General features: G+C 37.9%; 1 protein-coding gene across 3 annotated transcripts in view; it reads left to right on the top strand.

Moving 5' to 3' along the window:
• The window catches only part of CADM2 (cell adhesion molecule 2), a 607,631-nt gene that overhangs the window by 519,064 nt on the left and 63,433 nt on the right, over positions 1-25,134 (top strand). For all 3 annotated transcript variants that reach the window (XM_050331258.1, XM_050331256.1, XM_050331257.1), the window contains one exon: positions 20,300-20,478. In XM_050331258.1, the coding sequence (XP_050187215.1) occupies positions 20,300-20,478 (179 nt within the window). The remainder of the gene's footprint in view (positions 1-20,299; positions 20,479-25,134) is intronic.

Genomic DNA, 25,134 nt, shown 5'->3' with positions numbered 1-25,134 from the left:
AACAATAGGAGGCTGGTATTTGGAGTATTATATATGATATATGATATATATGATATCATATGATATATGATATTTTCAATTAAAATTTTCTGTTGGTGCAAAGGAACAAAGGAAATATATTCATCAGTTTAGCACAGATAAACATAACTCACTATGGAAACATACCCTGTTATCTGTAATATTTTAAGAGAACGTGAGATATAGCATTTGTGAGGATTGTTGCCCAATTGGTTTATGTCCAGTTTGTAGACCAAATTTAAGAGTTTTCTTTTGGAAAAATTCTAATAGTTACATTTATGTTAGCTTAATCTTTCCTTTTGCAAGACTCAGTTGCTGGTTTCTCAACCTTATTGACAATTTTGATAATATTGATGTCCAGGTTTGTTGGTTTTTGTTGCTTCTTTGTTTGTTTTGTGTGTTTGTTGGGTTTTTTTTCAAATTGTAGGTAGAAACATATTTAGCCTTTTTTCTGCATGACTTAGGTCAAGACACCCTGTAATTGTTATCACTATTCAATATAATTCCTTTTTAGGAGGTACTATTGTATAGTTTCAAACCAAATTGAAGCTCATCTCTTGCCTTTTCACTCCTTAGTGCTGTTTTGTCTTTTCCAGTGTTTTTGGCTGGATCCCTGGACAGTTGTCAGTCTGTAGCATTTTAGTAAATGAACTTAGCTAATATGTCCGTAGGGTGTCAGTGGCTCTTTTTAATTCTTTCTTTTTTTAGCATAATATAGATTTACCTAGGCTTTGTTTATTTTCCAAAGAAATGTAATTAAACCTCAGAAATCATAGGCATCCCTTTTATGCAATGCCAATACTTTTCTGAAGTTATATTACCTGACAATATTTTGAGTATTCAAAAATAAACATCAGATAGCTGTAAAAAATAAAAAGAACAAAATGATCATTTACAGCCATCTGTGCTTACAAAATATTTTAAAAGCCAATGTCTTCTTACTGCAAGCTGTAACTTCTATACACTGTTATAGTCTAGTTGACCCAAAACTGCCCCAGAAGTATACTCAAAACTGTCCCATAGTGAAAGAAAGGTTCAGGATTTTATATTCTTAGTCAGTACTCTCATCAAAGCATGCATGAAATATGTGAATTTTTTAAGTCAGTGTCATTTCAGCAGTAAGGACGTCAAAATACAATGGAATAATTAGGGCACAGGAAACAGAGAGGAAGCTGTCTCCTGTGTGCTTTAGAGAAATGTCTTTCCATTCCATGCAGCTCAGGGGAATCATAGTACAGTTGGTTGACTAATGTAAAGTGAATATTTGGCCTTGTTTGAAATAAATAGGGAAGATTTTTTATTTCAGAAAACTCACATAGGTATTCTTCATTAGAATAACATGATTCATAAGGTCATGAAGAAGTTATAGAGAAAAGCACAACCAGTAATAAACACTAGTATTATATGTACTCAGTAGTATAAAATATAGAGAAGTAAATATTTTAATATCAGAAAAATTGATCACTTTTAATAATGAGGGTGCACCAAATAATCAAGCTTGTGCTATAAAGGTTTTGTAAATTATGTGTATGGAATCTCCACGGAATGTTCTGTCTTCTCTAGTTTCTATTTAAAGAAGACTCCTTGAGTGAGAGAAACATTTTGCAAAGGCTGCTGGAAAAAACTGCTAATGACAACAGAGAACTATTCACCACTGTTCTGTCAGTGAACCCAGAGAGTGGCTGTTTCATTTGAGAAAGACCTGTCAGGGCTCCAGGTGAACCAGACAAAACTTAGGGAAGTTAACTAGTATTCAGTCACCTGAAAGCAGTGGAGTATGGACTCAAACTGCCTCTAGTTCAGCCTGCTGTCAGCCAGGACTCCAAGGTTCTTCTCACCTTAGGTGTTGGATTTTGCATCTGTCCTTGCTGAATTTCCCTGCCTCCCATGAAGGAACTGTTGGCCTGTTCCTCCAGTCTATGGAAGTCCCTCTGAATAGTGTCCTTCCCTCACAGTTGTTCACATTTCTTGTCCATAGTATCTGAGAACTTAGCAAATACTTAAATGTTTATTTTTGTAATGTCTGCGGATGATTAGGTTCTTTGGTTGCCTCAAATTTACAGCTGGGAACTGAAGCAAAAAAGAATCCCAAGTTCAAAACTGACAAATAGATCACATATATTTTACATCTAACATTGAGCACAGTTCCCATTTGCCCAAGAGTATTTGGAGTGAGACAGCATCACACTCAGAAGATAGCTCATCACTGGTTTGATGAGGACAGTGACTTCTTAGCGTGTCTACAAACCTGTGCTCAAGACTGAGATCAGAATCTGGGGGAGAAAATTGTGAAAACCCACTTGACATTCAGCTGTTAACATTTTGGTGTATAGGTAGTTTGCCAATACTGCTTTGAAACTGCCTCATAATGGCAGGTTTAGATTTTGTATCATTAGTCTGATGGCCAATTTTTGTCTGTGTACAATTTTTTCTGTCCTGCCTTGACACGACACACTTCCCAGCTTCTCTGGCAGGTGAGGTGGAGGTTCTGTAGGAAAATGTCTCATTTTCTACATAAATTTAATTCTCTGCAGAGTATTATCTGCATTGTGCCGTGAGCACCTAGCAGCCTAGAAAGGAATGCTAGTATCGACTCCGCCTATGTGAATTATCATAATGAATCTGGAAAAGCATGCATGTTCCTGTGTTTATAAATCACCGGGCAGAATGAATCCATAGCACAAGCTGGATGCTCAGGCAGTATCAATAAATATTAATGATTTGGAAAATTGGATGAATTTGCCCATATCCAGGATGAAATACTACTCTAGCAAAATATGAATGCTGTATCAAAGTATTTCTCTCCTAAGCTTCAGATGCTCATAGAAATCCTGAATTGTAAGAGCCTTTTTTCCAGGTTTCTCTGGAAAGGACCGCCTACAACTGAAATCAAGCAGGTGGAAAAGAATTAAGAGAAGTTAGGTACTGCAGTTCCACTGTTTTATATTTAGATCTAGACAATCTTTGTGTTAGCAGAAAGGTGGATAGTCCTGAATAAAACTGCTGTGCATTTGAGAAACTGGGGGTCCCCCTTGTGTCCTTTGCCTTGATCCCAGAACTAGCATTAACTGAAATATCTTCCTTTATCTGTTTTATGCTTTCTGAAACACTGAATTTACAGTTAAGTTTCCAGGGGCACACGTCACACACAGCTTTGGGCAAGATTCTGTAAATACATATTTGAATAAATGCCTGCATATATAGGAATAAGTATTGTATTTGCGAGTATAGACTGGGACAAAGGTAAGGAACCCTCCTTACAGTTCTCAGCCCTGTGTTCCTTATCACTGGAGAACAGCTCTCAGGACAGCTCAGGCTCCTCTGTTATGTGTTTTGTCTTGTTCTCTGTCCATTCCGAGTCGTCTTGCTTTGAATTTGTCTTGTTCAGCAGTTGGATAGAGCCTGTCTCCTACAAATGCAGTAGGTATCTCTGTGCTGTCTGTCTTTTCACCCTTGTTCTAGTTTCTTGAAATGTTTCTTCTTTGTCTGTCTTTTTTCTTTTCTTTTTTTTTTTTTTTTTTAAACAGTGCCTTTCCATCTTGATATCTTTGTCCTATTTAGGCTCTCTGTATGCTTTTTTCCTGTTTGGAGAAGTGTGAGCTTCCACTTCTCCAAGAAGAACTTATTCTATTTGAGTGGGTAATTTTTAAGTCAAAACTAACCAACTGTTCATTTGTTTTGATGAAACATATTCCATATTGGCTGATATTAATGACTCTGTATCCCATGGTTATTGTCCATCACAGAGAAGTGTCTTATCATCAGTCAGACCTGTAGGTTAAGGACCTACATTCTCCACCCATGTAGGCAGCTTTATAAAGAAAGCTTTATTGGTATCAAACACTACGTTTCAAGCTCTTTCAGTCCAGAAGGCAAATAAAAAATATGTTGTGTGCAACATACACTGATCACATAGCAAGTGACAGGAATTTTGTAGATTGGAATATACATAACTCTTAACAACAGTGCACCTTTTCAGCATCCAAATTCTATGTCCAGCTTGGTTTTAAAATAACTCTAGCTAATAGTCACTGATGCCAGCCCCAATCTCTGTTGAAGTCAGACTTGGCAACATTTGCCAGTACCTCACCATTGTTGCTGCAATTACTTTCTTTGGATAGTTGACCAGTTTTTAAATTATTTTCATTTTGAAGGAATTCATGCTAATGAGATCTCGGGCCTTGATTTAGCATGCATCTGTTATATGCTATGTTTACTGAGTTCTCATTTTCAGTAAAACGTTTTAAAATCTATTGAAGAGTATCAAATTGTAGAAAAAAATCTGCCTAGAGAAACTGTCCAGATAGATAGCTTGTATTTGCAAGAAAAAGCCAATTATTTTAAAGGATAATGTAAATATTCCTGTAACCTTCCACACCAATTCTTCACTGACATTACGCCTCCACTGTAAAATTATGCCATGATGCGGTAGATAATGTATTAAGAAGCAGGTAACATTTTTGCTGAGATACAGCTTGTATATTTAATAGATTAAATTTCAGTTTGTATTAAACATCCTGTCTATCTGGGGGGTTGTATCTTCTTTTCAGGGCTGGGACCTTCTACAATTTTGGGGTTTTTTTCCCAGAATTTTGCCAGGAGTAGGGAAATTGGTGTTATAAAAAGTGTGACACAAAAAGAAACAGGTGGGAGCATTAGTGCCTGTCTGAAAATTACACTTTACAATAAAGCCTCCTGGAGTGCTTAAGAACTTCCCCTTTAGTGTTCTGTAAAATAATCACATTGCCTAATAGGCTCAATTCAATAATTGCTTTTCCTCTTTTTTAAGTGTCCCTTTTCTGCAGTGTTTACCCATAAAAGTGCAGAAAGTACAGTGTGAAAAACAACTACATGCAGCATTTTTAGTGCTCGTTAAATCCATTTTGCATGTGTATGCCTTTTGAAATAATTCTTTTCCTTGCTCTCAGGTGGAAACACATTCTGAAATAAAAAGGCTCATGAAATAGAATAATAGATAAAATTGAAATACAGCATAGGTAATTCTAATTGAGCACTAGACAGGAAGTTAAAACATGAGAAAAAAAGTTTTGGGAGAAGACATGATACCCAGTCTTTTAGATATTTCAGTCTCTGTAGGCAAGTGACTAGCTACACTTACACACAAAATTACAGAGGTCTTGAATCAACCATTAGCAGTAGAACACAGACATAAGACACGTAAGTATTACTCCTTCAGTGCAAATCATGTTCATGGCACATACTCTGCTTCAGAATTCCTAAATATGTGTAGCAGATGTTATCTGGAACACCCAGTGTCATGGAGAGCACCAACTCATTAAATATCTGCATTTTTGCCCCACATTTATAGCAACACAGTACCCTGAAAACATGTACATGCTGTAAGCTAGCAGGGTAAAACACCAACCTTATCAAAGGAGCTTAACACTGCTTTTTGGTGAGCATAACCTCAGAACAAAGGGAGGTGACAAGATAAGTGGGATTGAGCTTCTGACAGGCATGGCAGGAAACAGTTAAGAATACTAATAAATTAACACACTTTATTAGTAGTGTGAATTACAAATTGTTCATTGTTTGGTTTAGGTGGTCTGACCTTCTGTTGCAAGGAAGATCTCAGGGATTTCTCTGACCTGAGTTTGGCCAGTTAAAATGAGATTTCCAGATTCAAGGCTTACTATTTAAAGCACCGCAGTAAACCGTTTCCAAGCCTTATTTATTTATTTAAGACCTGAGGAAAGACTTGAGTCTGTGGTTCGTAGCCTTGCACAGGAGAGCAAAAGCAGTGGACTGGCAGGATGCAGAACCACATGAAGCAGAGAGCAGCCAAGAAATTCCTGTAGCTGATTGCCTGGTGTGTCCCTCATTTAAGAATCTGCTATAAGCAGGTGAGGGGCTGAGCCGTGTCAGGGCTCTGAATGACGGATAACCCAGTCAGGGAATGATTAACTGGGAGACAGGGGTGAATCTACTGGGTTTTTTGGCTAGTGGGGCACTGAATAGAGAATTTCATCACAGCTGTGAGTGCTGAGCTGCATGCATACCTGTTTCTATGCATTATGCAGCAGAGGTTTCAGGGAACAGTCTCACACAAGGGAAGAACAGCACAAGCCATTCGTTATCAAAATAATACAAGAAAAGATGGGAGTGTTTAGTGTTTATACACTGGAAAACAGGAAAAAAAACTTGTCTATTAATTAGTACAGGACCCTGTATCTTTCTCCTGTGCGTCTCCTTCCATGCTTAAGGGGAGTTGCCACATGCCCATCGGTAGTGGGTTGACCACGTCCACCCAACCACTCTCACACAACCCCCATCAGCAGGAACTGGATGAGATGAGGAGATCACTTACCAGCTGATGTCACAGGCAAAACAGCCTCTGTGTGGGGAAAATTTAATTTATGTCCACTTAAAATGGAGTTGGATGGTAAGAAACAAAAGCTGAAAACACCTTCCCCCACCACCCCATCCCTTTCTCCCAGGCTCACCTTGCCTCCTCCATTCCCAGTTCCTCTATCTCCCCACTCCAGGGAATGGGGAATGGTCTGTACATATGTGTTTTGTCGTCGTTTTGGCTTAGAAACACAGGATTGGTCACTTTTAAAGTGAAATTGTAACGATTTCAGCAAGGGTTAAGAAGACCTGTTGGGGTGGACCGTGGTATCCCTGTGGTAGGAGCAGGAGAACCAGCCGTGGCTGCTCAGGGCACAGACCTGTGCCAGCTGACAGGGTGTGGGGATGTCTGTGGGGGATGGTGTGAGGGAAACACATCAGTGTTTCTACTTACTATTGCTTTTTAATTATGATTTTTGCTTGGGATTTTTTTACTTTCTGTTTCTCTCAAATCTCCCTAACCTGTCTTCTTACCTCATACACACGGTTTCTAGAATGCCCCAAAGGGAGTTAGTTGGTTTGCTGGGAGTGACAGTCTGAGGGACCTCTCAGCACCATTTCTGCTCAGCTTATTCTTTAAAATGTATTTACTTACCATTTGCACCCAGAGGGAAAAAACAAAGTCTGGGTAATTATATGGTAATCAACATCAAAAAAGGGAACTACATAAAGGCGAAGAATCTTGTTAAAAATAAGCTATAAGGGGCAACTAAGAGAATTAAATCTTTCCAGGCAGCCTGAGGATTGTGTTAGAAAAATTAAAAAAAAAAGAATAGCTTAGAACCACAGGGTCAATACATATCACCAAGCAGAAACACTTGAGAAGGAGAAGTTGGTGAGGCTAAACAGAAGAGAAATCAAAGTAATAAAAAAAAGGTTCATCTATAATTTGAAAAGCTGAAGTTTTTTTCCAAAGGAAAGAGAAGATTCTTAGATTGTGGCAGATTAAATATGAAAAAACAGTAAGCCAAATCACCAAAAAAGCAAGGGGGGGGGGAAAGAAACTCGAAAGTAGTAGTTAATTTTTTATTAAATATATCGAGAAGTTTGTCAGACATTTTTAAGGTCAACCAGAGATCAAGTTCTAAGAGAAATCCAGAAGAATTTGCTACATCTGTATTTACTGTGGTAGAGAAAATGACCAACCGAGTCCCTTTTTTCTGAGGTTCTCACCATCAGAATTTACTTAAATGGACTGTGGAGGTGGTTGTGGAGCTGTAAGAAATCAGCAGGACCGAAAGGTTTCACCCAGGCAGTCAAAGGGAATTCAAGGCTGAGGTTGATGAATTACAAACAGTGACAGGAAACTTAATGCCAACCACCTTGCTAGCTTGGGACAACAAGGCTTCAGGAGAGATCCCAGAGTGGGCATTTCTGCAGAACTGACATCTGAACTTCACAAATACTGAAAAATATTCAAAAGGACATCTGAATAAAACCAAAGGTTTTGGGGAGAAATCCCTTTTGCAGAGGGAAAAGCCTATTTAATAAACATTGGAGTTCCTTGAAGGGCACAAAAAAATATGCCTTGTGATGGCTTATTTGGTATAGAGGGGAAACATTAAAGTTGTTTCCAAAACTGTAAATGGCACAGAGATGGTTAAGGATTGCTGGCTTATTCTCTCTTCAAATAGAAACGTTAAGGATAAGTTAAACTAGTATGAACCAGGTATTTACAAAGTAAGGACATAATTTTTCATAAAATGACTGGTAAACTTTGGGAATTTGTTGTCAATGGTTATGGCAGATGGTAAAAATTCTCAATAATTCAAGGAAAAACTGCGTAAGTTCATGAAGAGGCAAGTCCTTAAGGTTTAGAAAATTATTTCTAAACCGTGCTTGGTATCAGAAGTGCCTCAGATCTGTGCTTGGACTCTTCCCTAGACATTTGCTTATCCCTGGTGTTGGAGATAAGGCACTGGGGTAGCTGAGCTTTTTGTCTGATTCAGTACAGCTGTTCCTGTGCTGCTAAGCCTTGAACATAGGCTGTTGTGGCTTGCTAGACTGGATGCTGATGGAGCTGGGTCCCATAGAGAGCTTGAGGATACCTCCTTTACAGTGCTAAAATTATTACCATGAAGGTACTAATGAATAATTTTCTGTGTGAGAGAAGTTTGTGCGAACCAAAGCACTCCCCTCTGTCTGGAGATAATGACACATTTGGGAAAAGAAAAGCAAACTCCTGTAAGTAAATAATGTTTATCTCTTTTCCCCTTTATTGTGTTACTGTTTCATAAGTTATTTTTAGATGCAAAAGAAATTGACACAAACCATGGTGTAGGACTTAGCTCTGAAACACAAATAATCGTAAGTTCCCAGTGAATTGTTATTAAAATAGCATTATATTATCTGGAAAGCATAAAGCATTTTATTATTCATTACGGTTTAATACAGTGTGCTTCAACATCAGCTTTTTTTTGACACTGGTGTAAAAAAACACCTGAGGTACAAAAGTTTTATGGTATATTTGCATTCCTTTGGTGCTCCTACAAGCTGTTATAAATAGCAACAAACGCTTGGTTACTTGCTGAGAAGAGCCCACTATTAAACTGAAAACCTTAGAAATTTTGTCATTGCTAGTTATTAATAGTATCTTTTTTTGTGAAAAGAGGATATTTTGCTACGTCTCCCAAACTTCATGATGTTCTTACATGCATTGAAAGTCAAGAAGTGCACACCTTGCTTAATGAGGGTTGCTACTAAAGACTTTGTACAGCCCTTGCTTGTCATTCAAGTTGCAGCACTGGTACTTTTATCATCTCTCTGTGTGTTGTCACTGCACCTCAAGTGCAGGAAGGAATTTTAGTTTAATGAGGCTTCTCCTTGACTGTGCCTTAGATCAGTAGCAAATGATTTCAAATAAGTAGTATTTGGACAAGCAAGTAACTGTGAATGAGATTTTCAACTGTTTACTTACTGGAAGAAGTGGAAATGAATCAGCCACTCTTCATTTTCCTCTTTGATTCTCGTGCCAGCAAGCATTTGACCTTAACTCAAAAAATGCAGCTGGTGTTTCTTAGATGGGATTTCTCAGCTTATTATAACAGAGACAAAGTTTCTTATGAATGTTGGGACACGGCTCTTGGCGAAAACAGTGCAAGTTGGGCTTGTAAATATCCATCAGTTTGTCAGCCTGAAATATCTAAGCAGTTTAAAATCCTGACTTGTCAAAGGGGAAAAAAGCCCTCCCAATAATATTTGCTCATTAATACCTTGATATAAACTTCAGGCCTCAACTGGCAGTGGGGATATGACCAGCAGACATAATACTGATTAAGGAAAAAGAGGAAAAGGAACTGAAAATGTGGTGTAAGCATAGCCTATATTAGCATATAGCATAGCCTATATTAGACAAAATAGTTTAAGGAAATGTACCTTTCTTAATCCTGTAATATGAAAATGTAAAGCATTTAAAATAAGTGGTCCTGAAGCTCTTTCTGCAATTTTTTTTCTGTTATTTCTGATAAATCAGTATTTTCTTGCTCCTCTGGCTAGGGATGCAGTATGCTTGTAAACTGGTATGAGGAGAGACAATGTTATAAACAGATCTGCAGGCATGCCAGCTGAGATGCTGTTTTCCTCTGCATAGTAACTAAGGTGTGCACATCCCATCATTATGCTTTGCTGCTGCTTTCCTATCCCCAGCAGTACTTCCTTCATTAACATTAAGAACACAGTTCCTGGTTAATCCCAGTAATTTTCAGCAGCCTTTCTGATGCATCCACTTGAGCACCATATTACCTTAATACTGCTGACATTTGCATGTCTTTGAAATACATTTTTTTCCCAGATATTGTCCATTTAATCCATGGCAGTTTCTATCGTCCTTTGTTCTTATAGTCATGCTTTACTTACAGCTGATGAAAAAGAATAATCTACTAATTTCTCAATAGCTCTTAAAGGTTAAGAAGGAATCAACAAGGTGTAAACAGCAGCATAAGAAGCCCAAAGATTTAGCTGTTTGAACACTGACTACATAATTAGAAACCTATAGAACTGGAATTATAGTGAAACCAGGCCATTAAGATTTCAATGTTTAATCAACAATTTTTCATGTGAGTAAAATTCGTACATGCCATTTATCATTCCAGCTGTACTCCGACAGGAAAGAAAAAACCCTTAGGAATAGCAATAAAATATTTAAGCAAGGTGTGACAATTATTCTTTATATCCACTTATCTGTATATAGTTTCTCCTCTCTCCCCTCCCACTTGCCCACTCTTATCTGAGAGTGTAGGTCTTAGCTTATGAGGCTGAAAGGAAAGGGATTTGTCTTTGTAATTTGCACATCAATATATGGCACCAATCCCAGGCAGAACAGGGGAAGGGCGTATATTACCGACGTGCTCCAGTGCTGATCCAAAGTGTTTTCAGCTCCAGAATGTTAAAGAAGCTTTCAGGGCATCAGTGTTTCTCTGCTAGTAGACCTCACATCTTTCCCTGTCTCAAGCTGACTTTCCCATTCTCCGGAAGGTTCCGTACTTCTTCACGGAGTCTCCCTTTCCCCTCTGCCTGCAGCAGTAGGGGAGATGCACCTTGTGGAGAAGGTCTCTGGCCCTTTGCTTTCTTGCACAATCTCCTAAAAACAAGGCTGTCACTCGCCCTTCATTATTGATGTGTCATTAAGGATATCTTATCCACCGCCTGTAGAGCTGCTGAAGGGCTGCACAGCAGATTGTAATTGTGCATCCACCCAACCAGGTGCAACACTGTGCAGTCTGGCCGTGTCAGGCCAGAGTTCTGATACAAAACCAGAGCCTTTGCCACTTTATAGAAATTGGAAAACACCTTATCTAATGTGTGGTCAAGTCCAGGCCAAACCAGGGATGTTTCCTGTAAAGCACTCCCTACTACTTTGTCCTTGAGCTCTTGTCATTTAGCTGACAAGTGGCAGTCACTTCTGCAAGGCCTCCGTTCCCTGGAAAGTAAGGCAGGATTTATGACTTAAGATTAATTTAACGGGGTTTGGTTTTCTTGGTTTTGTTTTCTTATTTGTTTGTGTTTTGTGTTCCATTGTTTTTGTTTGGTTTGGGTTGGGGTTTTTTGTTTAGGTGTTTTTTTTTTTTTTTCCTTATTTTTTTGTCTTTCCTGCTGCTGTACTGGCTTACACCTCTCCTTCTGCCTTTTTAGCCTCAGGAATCTTTTTGAAAGTGATGTTACACTTTTGTGGAGGACTTTTTTGTTGGTGTTTTTTTCCCTGGTCAAATAAGAAATATAAATTATTTATAAACTGGCAACATAAAATGAACAGTGTAGCCATACGTACCATTGTTTTCTAAAGACAAAAAATTTTAAAGCACTTTTTATGAAAACCTATTTGTAAGCTGTAGAGGTTATACTGTTACCTCTCAGCTTGAGCTGTTTTGAGCCTTGGACTTTAAAATATATATAAAAAAGTGTGGCTATTACCTGGTTACTAAAAGTTTTCTAAAATATTAGGCATTTTGATTTGAACTACTAAAAATGCATTAAAATATCCAGATCTTTTTCAGATTTATTCTGGAAAAAAAAATGAAGTAATTGCCTACTCCCTGACCTAATGGCATATTTAAAACAGGTTTACATTTCTTCTTTATGGTATACATCAGTGTACCTGTATTCTTCATTTCCATTTGTTCCCAAGTGATGGGCTGACCTTGAAAATTTGGGAATATGGCAGCCTCTTCCTCTCTCTTCTGTTTTGTGTTTCTAGATTCGTGATGAGGGAAGGCAGAAATAAAGTAGTTCATCAAATTTTGCCTTTTATGAGTATAATTACTTGCCTAGTGCAGAAATGTCTTGAGAAATAATAAAGGAGTGGAAATGTCAAATCTGTTGTTTGGGAAATTGGTCAGATTCAGAGAATGCAGAAAATCAGAGCAGGGGTGAAGTGATACACCAGAAGTTTGAAAGTAAGTGTAGTATATGACAAATGTGGGAGAGATTTTGCATAAAATAGAATACAAGAGGGAGAGGTTATAGGATGGGAACTATACTGACCAGGTAGCTGGAGGCCCTTACTGTTCTCTGCTATGAAAGCCCCTTAAAATTTGCACATCTGCAGTGCTCCCAGTTGCTTCTGAGGAAGTAGCAGACACAGATGTCCAAGAAGAAGGTTGGAGAAAATCAACAGCCCCTTAGAAAGCATGAAAAGTTTTTAATCTTAATTTGTATCAAGAAAGTCCAGGGTATAAGCACAAGATTCTTTTTTCCACTGTGAACATGTGTGTAGGCAAGAGGGAATTGCATTTCCCTCAAAGGTGAAGGGCTGGCAGTGCTGGCACAACCAAACCAATCCTGACAAGACACTGGTTCTCCAACACACACACACCAGTGACTCTTGATAATGAACCATAATTCTCTGAACTAATTTTTCACTTCTGATGTGGCTCATGGGAAGACAGTGGATCACCCACAGCAGTGAGAACACTGGTTTGGTGTCCCCTTCTTCCTCCTGCATTAAACTTGCCTTAGGGAGGACGGTACTTTGTGAGCATGTGCTTTCATGTGGCAATGGATTTAGAGTTTATTTAAATGAAATTCTGGATACGCCCCTATGGCATCTCACAAACTTTTGTTGCCTTTTTTTTTCAGACAATCTTTTTGTCCATTTCTAGCCTCCCTGCTGCTTACAATAGTAGAATACAAGGGATATTTCTGATACAATTCACTGCTAAGTTGTCCTGTGATTTCACATAAGTTCTCTTGTTGATCTGTCTCATGACTATGAGAAAGCCATTCTCCAAAATGTTACTCACTGCAGGGTTTTTTCACTTCTTTGAGAAGATAGTGAATAACACTGGAATTAGGTAAGAAACTTCATATATTTATACATATATATATATGGATTATGCACTCTTCAGAATATTAGACTGATAATTGCCTTTCCTTCTTGAAAATGACTAACAAAGGAAACATTTTGAGGATGAGGGGGAAGGTACATGATATATGCAAAAGGAAAAGCTGCAGGTAAGTCATTTCAGAGTTACAATTATAGTTGGTATAATAGCCAGGTTCCTACAGACAAAGGTTTTTGACCTGGAAAGAACCTTAAAAGTGGTTGCAAGGAAAGATTAGAGTGTAGATGGGAGGAAATATGAATACAAAAAATTACTCTTTTGCCCTGTAATAAGATATACTTGTATCTTTGGGTAAAAGGATAAATATCTTTGCTTTGAAAAGACTCTTTGTGAATCGCTTTAATCAGTTGATGTCACAGTCTACTGAGGGATAAGGACTCTCAGCTGCAAATTTAGTCTATCATATCAGCATGGTTAGTACCTGTAATCCAGTGAAGGTGGATTTATCTAAGGCAAGGTACAAGCAGGGAGGTCGGTCACCCAAGTACAGTTGTGATGAACAAAGCAAAGGCTTTATCTATATCTGTGACAAAAGGCAAGGAGTGAAGGGTGTTTGGGGTTTTTGGTTGGTTGGTTTGTTTGGATTGCTTGCTTTCCTTTTCTGCTATATTTTTTTTTCTTCTAATTTTTGGGGTTCTTGTTTTTTTCTTGTAAATGATGAATACTAACATCATTTGAGATTCTTATTATCTCTATATATTTATTATTTAAGCAACTTTTTAAAAGACATAATAGACTGCAACAGTCTTTAACATTTCTTGTTGTTCCTCTTGTCTTTAGAGGGGTAAATTCTTGTCAAATTTTTATGATGTAAGAAGTGGAAATTCATATTTTGTTGCCACCTTATTTTTAACATATTTTGGTAATTTAATTCTTAACCATTTTAAAAAATGTATTATAGCACATCAGAAATGTTCTTAGGCTGCATTATGTCTGTTGAGATGCTTAAAAAGAAAAGTAGAGAAAAATATAATAGACAATTCAGAGGTTCAAAGCTTCCTTCTTAACAAAAAAAAAAAAAAAGAGAACTTCATTAAAGGTACTTAGGATATTCTTTAGTAATTCTTCTGGGGAGAAAAACACTGTATGAAGGTTACTCAGGCTTTGCAGAGCTACAAAATCACAGAGAGTTCTAATCTCATAAAATAAAAACCATCTATCCAAGCCTTTTATGAAAGACTAGTGACTGTGGTTATTGATGTTTTTGATAAATGAAATACTCCCAAAACAGCTCATCCCAAAATGACTCATCAGACTGAGACTTTATATAAACAAGAGGCTCCCTCAGGGTTTAGACTTTGAACTGGATGATTAACTGACAAAGCTAAAAACCCAGTTTCTTGATACAGAGAAACTATAAGTTTCCAATTAATGAAGCAATCATTCCCTTAGATGACTTTCAACTTTGCAGCAGGATTTCAACAAGAAACTCTCTGATAAATGTTGTGATACCTTTTCCATTACTCATCCGAACATATCCACTAGATTACGTTTTTATGGATTTCAGAGAATACAAGTGTAACCCTGTTTAGAGAAGTAAAAGGTATTGTTTGAGAGGGCCGTACCCAAATAATGAATGTAGTTGTCTTGTTAGTGTTCCTCAAATTCTTCTTCCATCCTTCTTGTTTTTACCCACACTGGCTACAAAATTTTGACAGGATGCTTGGACACCCAGTTGGATGATAATATCCTCACTGAGACTGAATATGTAAAGAGGTGGCATTGGTTTTTTGTTGTTGGTTTGGTGTTTCTGGGGTGGTTTTTTTTTTTGAGTGTGATCTTATAGAAACAGAAAGGTTATCCTGTGCTATTACTAAGGGCCAGTAAGTTATCCAAGTGTTGTTTACTAAGGTCTCGGTGAAGAACGCTTTGTACATGACCTTTCTATACACAAAAATCAGAAAAGGGCAACAAAAAAACGAATAGAGCCGAGAACTTTCAAGTGCAAATGGATTGCATTGCACAAATCCACTTTGTTCAGAAAGAAGAGGTAATACAATAGATGTATGTATCATTTTTAAAAGAAGAGTGAGTTAACTATAATTGTTAGATATAAAAATATCGCTAGAAAGGAGGATTTATAAGAAAGGACTGAAACATCACAGTCTCTTGGTTAAGGATGGAGAAAGGGATGGAAAATAAACAATTTCTTTTTTTAAATATTATTGTGTAATTTTAAAGGCCACCGTTATAAAAATAAAATATTAATGTGGACTTAAATATAAATGTTGAATTTCATGTTATGGAAACACCTGTTGAAAAGGTGTCAGTGCCCAAGTATTCTTTTCTAATCAAATCTGACTTTGGTTTTGAAAACATTTTTTTTCCAATACATTTCAATTTGCCCTTAGCTTCCTCTCTGACTTATTTTGAGGAAAAAAAACTTTTCTTAACCTCAAGATTAGAAAACAATTTTGCTTAATTTACAAATTCTTTGTTGAATTACTTGCAAGAAAATTCCTGTTCCACAGTATAAAACATGAATCATTGTGCAACTTCACACCAGTGTTTTGATCCCTTCATTGCAGTCCCATTTCAGTTTGTCTGGGAAAGAATACCAAAATTTGTTGCTTTTTATGTCAGGTTTTGAAGCTAACAGGAAGACATCCAACAAAATCATTTCTTTATCCTAAAAAACAGTTCCCTGCTATAAGGCAGTCACTGAATGCTTCTGGGCTTTTCTGTTAGGATTAAACATAGTTTACAATGAAATCTAAGCCCATTTAACAGTTCATCAGAGGAAGTATGGAGTTCAGATTTCTTGGGGGGCAGGCAGAGACATTACTGTTAATAGTGCTTGTGATTGGTATCTCTGGCTTCTTTCTGTTTAACACAGTCCTGATAATGCCACCGTGAGCAGCTGAGCGCAAAGTCAAATCAGTAAAGGCAATACAAACCAAAGTCAAAGAAATATCAGGGGCTGTCACAGCTGAGCTGTGTCTGTGGAAGTATTTCATCAGTACAGCATGCTTAATTTGTTTGGTTTTGTTTTAAAAGGTGTCACACTGGGAGCAAATTAGTGTGGGTAAGCCAGAAGCAGAGCTGAGTTTTGGGAAAGCAAACAGCATCTTGGTGCTTCAGCTCTGCTGCCTCCTTCAACCCAGTGCAGGGTCTCAGTGGTAGAAGAGCTCATTTCCACTTAACCACATCCACATGGGAGGGATTCAACCTCAGATATAGAAAAGCAGCTCTTACCCAATGCAGCAAAAAAAAAAAAAAAAAAAAAGGGAGGACAGACTAGTTCTTTGAATTAGTGTATTGTAACTAACAGGCTGTGTGTTCCTGTTAGGACAGAGTGGGTCAGTGAGCTTGTTTGTGCCAGGAGATGTGTGAAGGGAGCAGCGTGCAATTGCATTAGTGGCCAAAGTGAGTATTCTGATTTTATAGCAGCTGGGCTCCAAGGAAGATGCTTTCAAGGTTGTCTGAAGAAAAGTAGGTATTAAATGGTTAAGTGGGATTCAGCTTGAAGGAAGAGCAAACCCAAGGCACGGGGACACCCTATTTGTTCCAGTCCACAGAGGAAGAGATAGCATTAGAGCAGCCCATTAGTATGAAAAAAAGCACTGAAATTCTGCAATATTAGAGATTTATGCAATAGGGGAAAAGTGCGATATTAGGAGTGTGCATATTTGTCAGGTGTTTTAGCGTGTCAAACCCAAGTCAAAATGTTGGCTAAGAGAAAAAACTTGTGTCTGGGTTTGCACTCATGTTTCAATAGGATAAACAAGGAGGGATTTGCAGTTGTCTATGCCTTGTGTCAGGAGAAAGAGAGCCTTTCCCATTAGAGTTTCCACTGCACTTGTACTTTGGACAATGAAGGCACCAAGGCAATTATGAAACAACAGTCGATATGCTCTAAAGTTGAGATTCTTTTGCCCTTTCTTCTTGTATTTTTTTGTTTTCCTGCTGATAGACTCAGAATGTATCAAATTCAAACAGAGAAAGAGGGGGAGAGAGGGACCTGCTAAGTACAAGGCTGTCATAACTTATAACAAGATTATCATATGTAGAAGTGTTACTTACCATATCCTGCAATATTCATTGCCACTGCTAGGAGATCAGTGTAAGAGAGATAAAAGTAAATACATTTTTGCATAGCAGGTAGGGAACTTCCAGAATTCATTGCTACAGGAGGCTGGGCTGATGGGCATTGTTAGCAGATTCCAAAAGATATAAGTGGCGTTCATAGGCAACAGGTCTAAATAGCAAGTAGGTACAAAAGAGAACAAGAGATGTGCCCTCCAGCATCCCTGACAGAATGATTGTGGATGCTGGCAGAGTGCAGGAGGAATGGACCTCGGAAAAGGGATGTACTCGTGTGCTTTCCCTAAACAGCCATCCCCCTTGTCGCTGACCACAGCAGCATGATGGCCTGGGTGCATGAGCATGTCTCATGTTCTCAGCTCACTCCTGCCTGACTAGTGAATCATTTAGACCAGAGTGTCTCAAAGCTTCCCAGCAGCACAGGCAAAATTTAATTTTGTGGTTGTGACAGAACTGCTGCTTTAGGCACCATCGTGCCTGAGAGCTGTGCCCGGTCACCAGGATGTGTTGGCTGTGGGCCTGCTGCCCAGGAATTGTTCTGCTGCTGCCACCAATACAGCACAGGATGGCTTAATATTAACTGTTAATTAGCAGCTTTCCCAACATCCACAGTATGCAGATCTGCCTCTCTCTAAGCTGTGATTTTTCTGCCGCACATCACTTTGCAACCATAGCTAAGTGCTCTGGGTAAGACTACAGCTGGTATATTACAATGTGACAGAGCCCCTGAATAATTTATATCTAAGTCTCCATTTCATACTTATTTGTTATCCTATGGGTTTTCCCCTAGGATATGCCATCTAGTTTCAATTTAAAACGTAAGTTCCATAAATTACCACTGCACAGAAGTTGCTTTAACACGCCATTTATGCAGGTAATGGTGCACATTGTAGCAGAAGTGTTTCAGAGTCTCCACTCCTGGGATTGCAGATTCACAGTAAGCTGGTAAAGGGGAAACAATGAGGAGTTCGCTAGAAAATTGAACAAATCCACCTTAACATATCAGAGCAAATCACCACCCTGATGTTGTGAACTCTGCAGGGCAATGTTTCTGCCACAGCACGGTCATCCACAGTCCCTGCTCGCATTAAGCAGAAAGGAAGTGTGTGCATTGTTTGTCATGTGCATTTAGATACCAGTTCATGAAAGTGCACTTAGGAAGAGGATTATGACACATTTGTGGTAGGTATAAATAAGGCCCATTACATCAGCAGTTCTTAATCCTTGCTTTATTCTCTGGATATATGATTTTCTGAAAAAAAGTCATAACTTCAGAGAACAACCAGTCTAAGTTCAATGATGTTTTAGCAGGGTGTCATCCAAATATTACTAAAATGTGTATAAATCTGTTATATTTCAAGATAAGTGCTTGAGATGTTCACAGAATATTCTGAGTTGGAAGGGACCCACCGTATTTTTACTTTAAAGAGTTACATGAATTATATAACAGTACATGCATTTCAGAAAAATTCCCTGTTTACATGTCTTGGCTAACCTAAACAAAATCATGTCATTGAAATCATTAGGAGTGTTTTTCTGTGCATGAGGCCACATTTTGGCAAAATGTTTCTCCTTAAGTATTTAGGTTTAATTCTTATTCTTAATACTTATTAAATTTAATAGGCTTTGGACACCTGCTTTAAATTAATGACATTAACTATTTCTTTAGTAAGACTAGGGACTATTTTGGCAACTGCTAATTTTATAACACTGTAATATATTTTGTTTCATTATTTAGTCACACAACTGCATATTTCAATAGGATAATATAATGTAATACTCTCCTATCAAATATATGTGCCAATCTAGAACAGCTTCAGACTGAAATCACTTAAATAGTGCACCCAAAGGAGATTGATATTTGGGTTACAGTGTACAAAGCTACCAGCTACAAGCAAGGTATCAGTGAATCCCCAGGCTGTAATATATCTTGTTTAAGTGATTAGTATCTAAAGGCCTGAGATGCTGTAGACAGGATTCAGTAAAACAACCTTTCATTCCCAGTCTTGAGTCTGCCTTTTTGGTGATTTCCCTCATGTAAATTTGAAAGTATATCTTGTTATGTGTAAGCAAAGACTGAGTAGCAGTAATAAATACACCCTGCTGTCTGTTAGGCAAATCTCCTGAACTGTGGAGCTTCTTGAGAGTCTTTAGGAAAGAGTTAGGTATCACTTGCCGGTGGGAAGATGTGAATATGTGAATCTGCAGGATGGTCAGCTCCCTTCTCTGTGGTGCCCTTAAGCTGCCTAGGGGGGTGCATTGCTTTTGGCCTGGTTGAGGCGAGTGCAGGAGGCACAAGAGGAAAGGCTTCACAAAAGAAGGAAATCAAGGATTTCAAGTTAAATCTTACATTGCTTGTGATAACATGTGTAACAAGCAATTATTTGAGGGAAGGATGCAGAAGGGGCGGGAAAAGGGATGGTCTGTGACACAGTGCAGCAACCGAAACAAATTTAGATTGTGCGTAAGATGTGCTGCTTTGAGACTGATAAGCCTGGCTCAGGGAAAACACTCAGCTCATGCGAGTGCACTTGTGAATGTGAATGGCCTAAATAATTTGAGAATCCATTTACAAATCACTTACGTGTACCTCACCCTGCTTGCGTGATTTCTGGTTCCTGTCAGCCACACAGAACCAAATTGTTCATCACAGAAACAGAAAGCTGTTTTCACTTAGCTTGCCAAGCATCTTGCCAAACTGTGGGCCCTGAAACCTTGAAAGAACTAATTTTTAATTTAGGAAAGATCTGTTTAGTCCTTTAGGAAAGGACTGTTCCAGTCCTGTTCTGCTTCCTTTTTGATTTCTCTTCTTTTCTCTGCTTGTTCTTTCACTTTCTTTAATAGCTGACATCTGGGATGGTGAGGTTGTAATAGTGGCAGTTCATTATATCCAGTAATTCAAACGGTCATTGAATACTCTTCGATGGTAGGTTACTACTCATAAGTTTCTGATGCTACTATTTCTGATGCATATGTTGCATATACATGTTTCATGTATCTAAATAAATGCATTGCTTTGGATCCAACAGGCCAGAACCAGTACTGTGGACAAAGGACGGTGGAGAACTACCAGATCCAGAGAGAATGGTTGTCAATGGCAGGGTTCTAAGCATCAGTTTCCTAAACAAAACAGACAATGGCACATACCGATGTGAAGCAAAAAATCCTATTGGCCGAAACAGCACAGAATATGTCCTGATAGTACATGGTGAGTGTGTTCTTGTTAGTGCATGTAATGCATATGTAACGTTTCCAGCCAATCCAGTCAGCTGCTTATGGTCATCACACAATGAATAGCAAGAAAAAAAGTTGGCAGTGTAATTGCACTTCTATTTATACTATCACCTAGCTATGGGAAGGATGTTATCTTTCTTTTATTAGCATGCCTCTCTTCATACAGTTTAAACAAAATATAGTGACTTATGCTGTGAACTTTTTGCTGAGTAAGCACCTGTAAAAATGTTTTGCAGTATGTCGGTCCTGTTTTAAAAACACTTGCCTCAGGCCCAGCTCTTCAGATAAAGCTGGGCACAAAAGGATATATGAAGAGAAGTACCAGACAGTGAGTGCTTGAGGTTTTCTGTTTAGTTATTTATAGACCACCAAAGATGGGAGATCAGATTCTTCGCACAAGTCATAGCCTGCTACTGAGAAAATTCAGCTAGTCCAAGTTGGCTGGTCATCATCTGGCCTATCATTACAGTCAAGCATCAAAACTATGTCATGTCCTTAATTCATTATACTACTTCTAATAAAACTGAAAAATAGGAAGGTTCATATTTAATTTAAGTTGATTTTTTTCCTTAATAAATTAGGCAACAATATATATCACGTGAAAAGAATAGCTACCTTCTAAGTTGATCATGAAGTAGATTGATATAAGTTGAATATAGGAGAAACTATAATACAAAATTAGGATTTACCTTTAATACAGCCTCGCAATATGGATCTAGCAGTCTCAAAACATGATGTTTTCTTATCACAAATATGTATTCCTGGAAGATGATGATTTCCATAATTTGAATTTTAATTTAACTGAATATAAAGGCAGAAACTCCACTGTAGTTAATGATTTTTCTTGGTGTAATTTTTCAAAAAATGTGACTTCTTATAACTATGACAAAATAAAATGAAAAAAAAAAACTAATGAAAATGATAGTTTGTAAGTAGACATGAGAATTATGTTGATTTTATTTGCTCATGATGAATTCAGTTACAAAAAATATATGTTTCTTTGGCAGTTGTAAGGTCTCAAGAACATTTTTCACTACAGGTTTAACCTGCCTTTAGGTATTTGTCATAAAACTTCTAATAAGTGCTGCTTTCAGTAGGGAGCTGTTTATTGGCGCTGTTGATGAAATGTCATTTGTCAAAAGAAACCCTCAGATTACTTTTCATTTTCCTTGAAGTTCACTATTAGTTTATGTAGAATTAGTGGCACAAGTAAGGAGGAGGTCTTTGCATGAGGAACACAGAGCCTGTACTGCTGCGTGAGTATTTCTGTATTAAAGACAAGGAGAAAAACTAAACCCCCTCACCTCGACTTACATTGGTTACCACAAAGAAGAGAAAAAGAAAAAAAAATGTCCTTTACATGCTGGAGGTGGTGGGGTGGTGGTTGTTGGCTGCAGGTACAAGTGCACTGCCTTTGATGAGGTAATGGCTTCTGTGCTTGCCACATGTTGAAAATTCTGTGATTTTTCTTTTCTGCCCAATTTACTTACGTGATTATTTCTGCAAATATGGCCTTTGATAATGGTAGATTTGTTTCCCATCAGTGATGGCTCTGCAATATACCTCTATCAAAGACTATTTCACCATTTCCTGTATGTCTTTCGCACAATGGTGTGCCCCCTGTTGATCTGATTATCTTCCAAACAACTTCATGGCAGTCTGTAAAATCATTCATTATCAGGGAGGCGTTCTGTTATGTTTGGCAGCATATTAGGCATGTTATCAGCTTTAGCTCCCTCACTGCTGACCTTTTCTGTTATGAGTACCAGAGTTTTCCTAATTGCATTTCTGCAATTCCAGTGTTGGAACTAGAGAAGGTAAATGTCAGGTGCTTCCGAGCTTTCTGAAACAATGAGAGTAATGTGACAGAGTATGGGATGATGTTTAGTGCTTAACAACTTACTGCATTTCAGAGCTGTTAGGTTTATTTTAAGTACAGAGGAGACTGACACATTATTTTATCAAGTGTAGATCAGTTGTATAGATCAATTTAAGCAGCCTTACCCCTTCTTTAGCTCATTATATTCACAAAAGTCTCTAGTGAAACATAATCCTCCCCAAATTATACAATATTTTCTCTCTATTTCTCTGGGGGCTAAAAACCTACTTTTTATTACTTTCCGAGATGCATCCTTCCATTTAATAGAGGATGTATTTTTTTATCTTCCTAAATATATCTGGAAGCATCCTTTGATTTCTCATCCCTTCCCCTGTGCTTAATGTGTTGATGTAATTTTTTTTGTCCTACTTCTTTGTTAGAGTTGATTTATCCCATAAGTATGCCTTCTTACTTTGACTGTTAGGTTTCTAATACAAGTACATGCCAGATTTTCCATGAGAACTTGTGTGAGGAAACAGAGGACGTCAATGGAAGGTATCCTCTGCAGAGGCAGGGGAGTGCAACCCAATTCAGAGCTTTTCTTTTCTTATGTATACTGTGATTTGCACTACATTTTTTTCCTTTTTTTTCACTTCTACTCTGACAGATTTTCTGTCTTTCTGTTTGTTAATGTTATAAAAGCTTCATCTGGCTTCTGTTCTTTTTTCTCCCCCATGAAATCCCCCTCTCAGTGGTACTGAATCTGCTAATTCTGTCAGTTCCTAAAGTTATCTTACTAACTGAGAGAAGATTTAGACAGCTTTAGTGTAGAGAGGATTGCCTAAAAATGGAAGGAATAGTTTATTATAATTAGAGATTAAAGGCAAGCAAAGTATTTATACGTATTAATTGTACAAACCAAGCAAAGAGTATCTCATACCTTTAACTGAACCAACCTAGGCACAAAATTATATGGAAAAGTAGTATTTTTTCCACAGTGAGGGACGATGAAGTAATACTATTTTGATGTTAAGGGATGGCACTGGAAAAAAAATATTGCTATAAGCAGAGGAATGGAAATCTGTCCAATGCAATTACTATCTGATAACATAAAAAAATCTTTTTATATCTGTAGTATAATTAAAGAAATCAGACTTCAGAGAAATTGAACCTATTTGAATAAAGTTAACGGCATGGGCTGTTAAATATGCTCATGCTGCTTTGCTTGAATCAATATGTCTGCTAATTTAATTTTTCTTAACATTTATTGTTAATAATGAATGTCATAAAATACTTTGTGAAGCAGGAGGGTGGGCACAAAGTCAGAGTTTATAGGCAGAAATACAAAGGCAAGACGTAGTTTACTCAAACATTTGTCCCTTGCAGTAACAAAAGCACGAGCTTTAATGCCTGTAGCTGTTGTCATCTCTGTATTCTAATTGGTGAGCCTGGTGCTTTAGAAGTGCACATTCTGGCTGGATATATTACACCCTTTCTTTGGTAATGTGCCCCAGGCAATTTTCCCTCTCTTCCAATTTATTAAGAATTTTTGTTTACCTTTGTGCAAATACTTGTCATTAATCATCACCAAAGAGAGCAAACTGTCAGACTCATTTTGCTCAACCCAAAAACATAGATTCTACTTGCAAAGCTTAGGTAATAAGTGTACTGACTTAGCTGGAGTAGAGAATGAAGGTGCTCCATCATAATGAAACGGAAGATACACCTGTGATCTATGTAGGAGTGGTTCATAACCTCTGGAGATCACTGCTGAGGACTTAGTTCATCATCACGTTGGAGTGAGTGACACAAGCCCACATCATTGACAAACCTTCTTAATGGCAACAGCAGCATTTGATAATTTGCAGACCTATTTGAAATGAAGAACCTTCGTGAAATATCCTGATGTGCTAGTCTACAGACAAGCATTAAATTAATTGAAATATTCAGAGCTATAATGTGTCGTGTAGCAATTATCTAGAAGAGCAGTGTGGAAATTAATATGAATCAGCAGCTGTGGATGGTCAAGGCTGTTCTGACTGCCCTAATATACATACATTACATACATAATATTGCCCATATTATACATACAAAGCATTTGAGCCAGTTGCTTAGTATCTCTGAAGAATAAAAAGTGTCATAGCATATTCCTTTGTCTTCAGCCTCTCTATTTTGTATTTTTTTCTTAGGCGAGCTATTTTTTGCAAATAAAGGTGGCTGAAAAAGACTGAGTTACATCCTCATTAGTATTTTGAAATGTGCTTTCAAACAGAAGATCTACTACAGTGTGTAAGACCAAAGGTCCCACTGCACCTTTCCTAACTATAACATTATTTATATTCCACCTGCTTGTCCAGTCCCATCTCAAAACATTTGTCATCTTAGCTTTCACAGTAACCTGTGGCAACAAGTTTCTGAATTGAGTTACGTGCTTTGAGGGAAAAGTATTCTCTTTTGTTTGTTTAAGCGTGCTGCTTGATCTCTTCACTTCCCAACTCTACAAGCTATTTGGCCTCTCTTGCTGTTTGTCCTGGAAGTATGCAATTGAAATCACTTTTATACTTGTGCTGCTTCCCTTCCGTAGATTCTCAGATTTTTCCACCCTGCTCTCATTTTTCCATTAGTTACGATCCTAAACTCTGCATTTCCTGGATTCCTGTCCCTTGTATCCACTCTCCTTCCTTGGAGGTCTTTTTTCCCACCTTTTTTCTTCATTTTTGTTCTAGTTGTAAATCTCTGTGATTGACTGTTCTCCACGTCTGGTAAATGGCACTGTACCAAATCAGCTCCAGAAACCCGGGTTTATTCAAT

The sequence above is a fragment of the Myiozetetes cayanensis genome, unplaced genomic scaffold, assembly GCF_022539395.1.
Source record: "Myiozetetes cayanensis isolate MyiCay16 unplaced genomic scaffold, myiCay2020 scf5-8, whole genome shotgun sequence".
NCBI classification, from domain to species: domain Eukaryota; kingdom Metazoa; phylum Chordata; class Aves; order Passeriformes; family Tyrannidae; genus Myiozetetes; species Myiozetetes cayanensis.
Note: the sequence above shows the minus strand (reverse complement) of the source record. Positions and strands in the feature narration are given on the sequence as shown.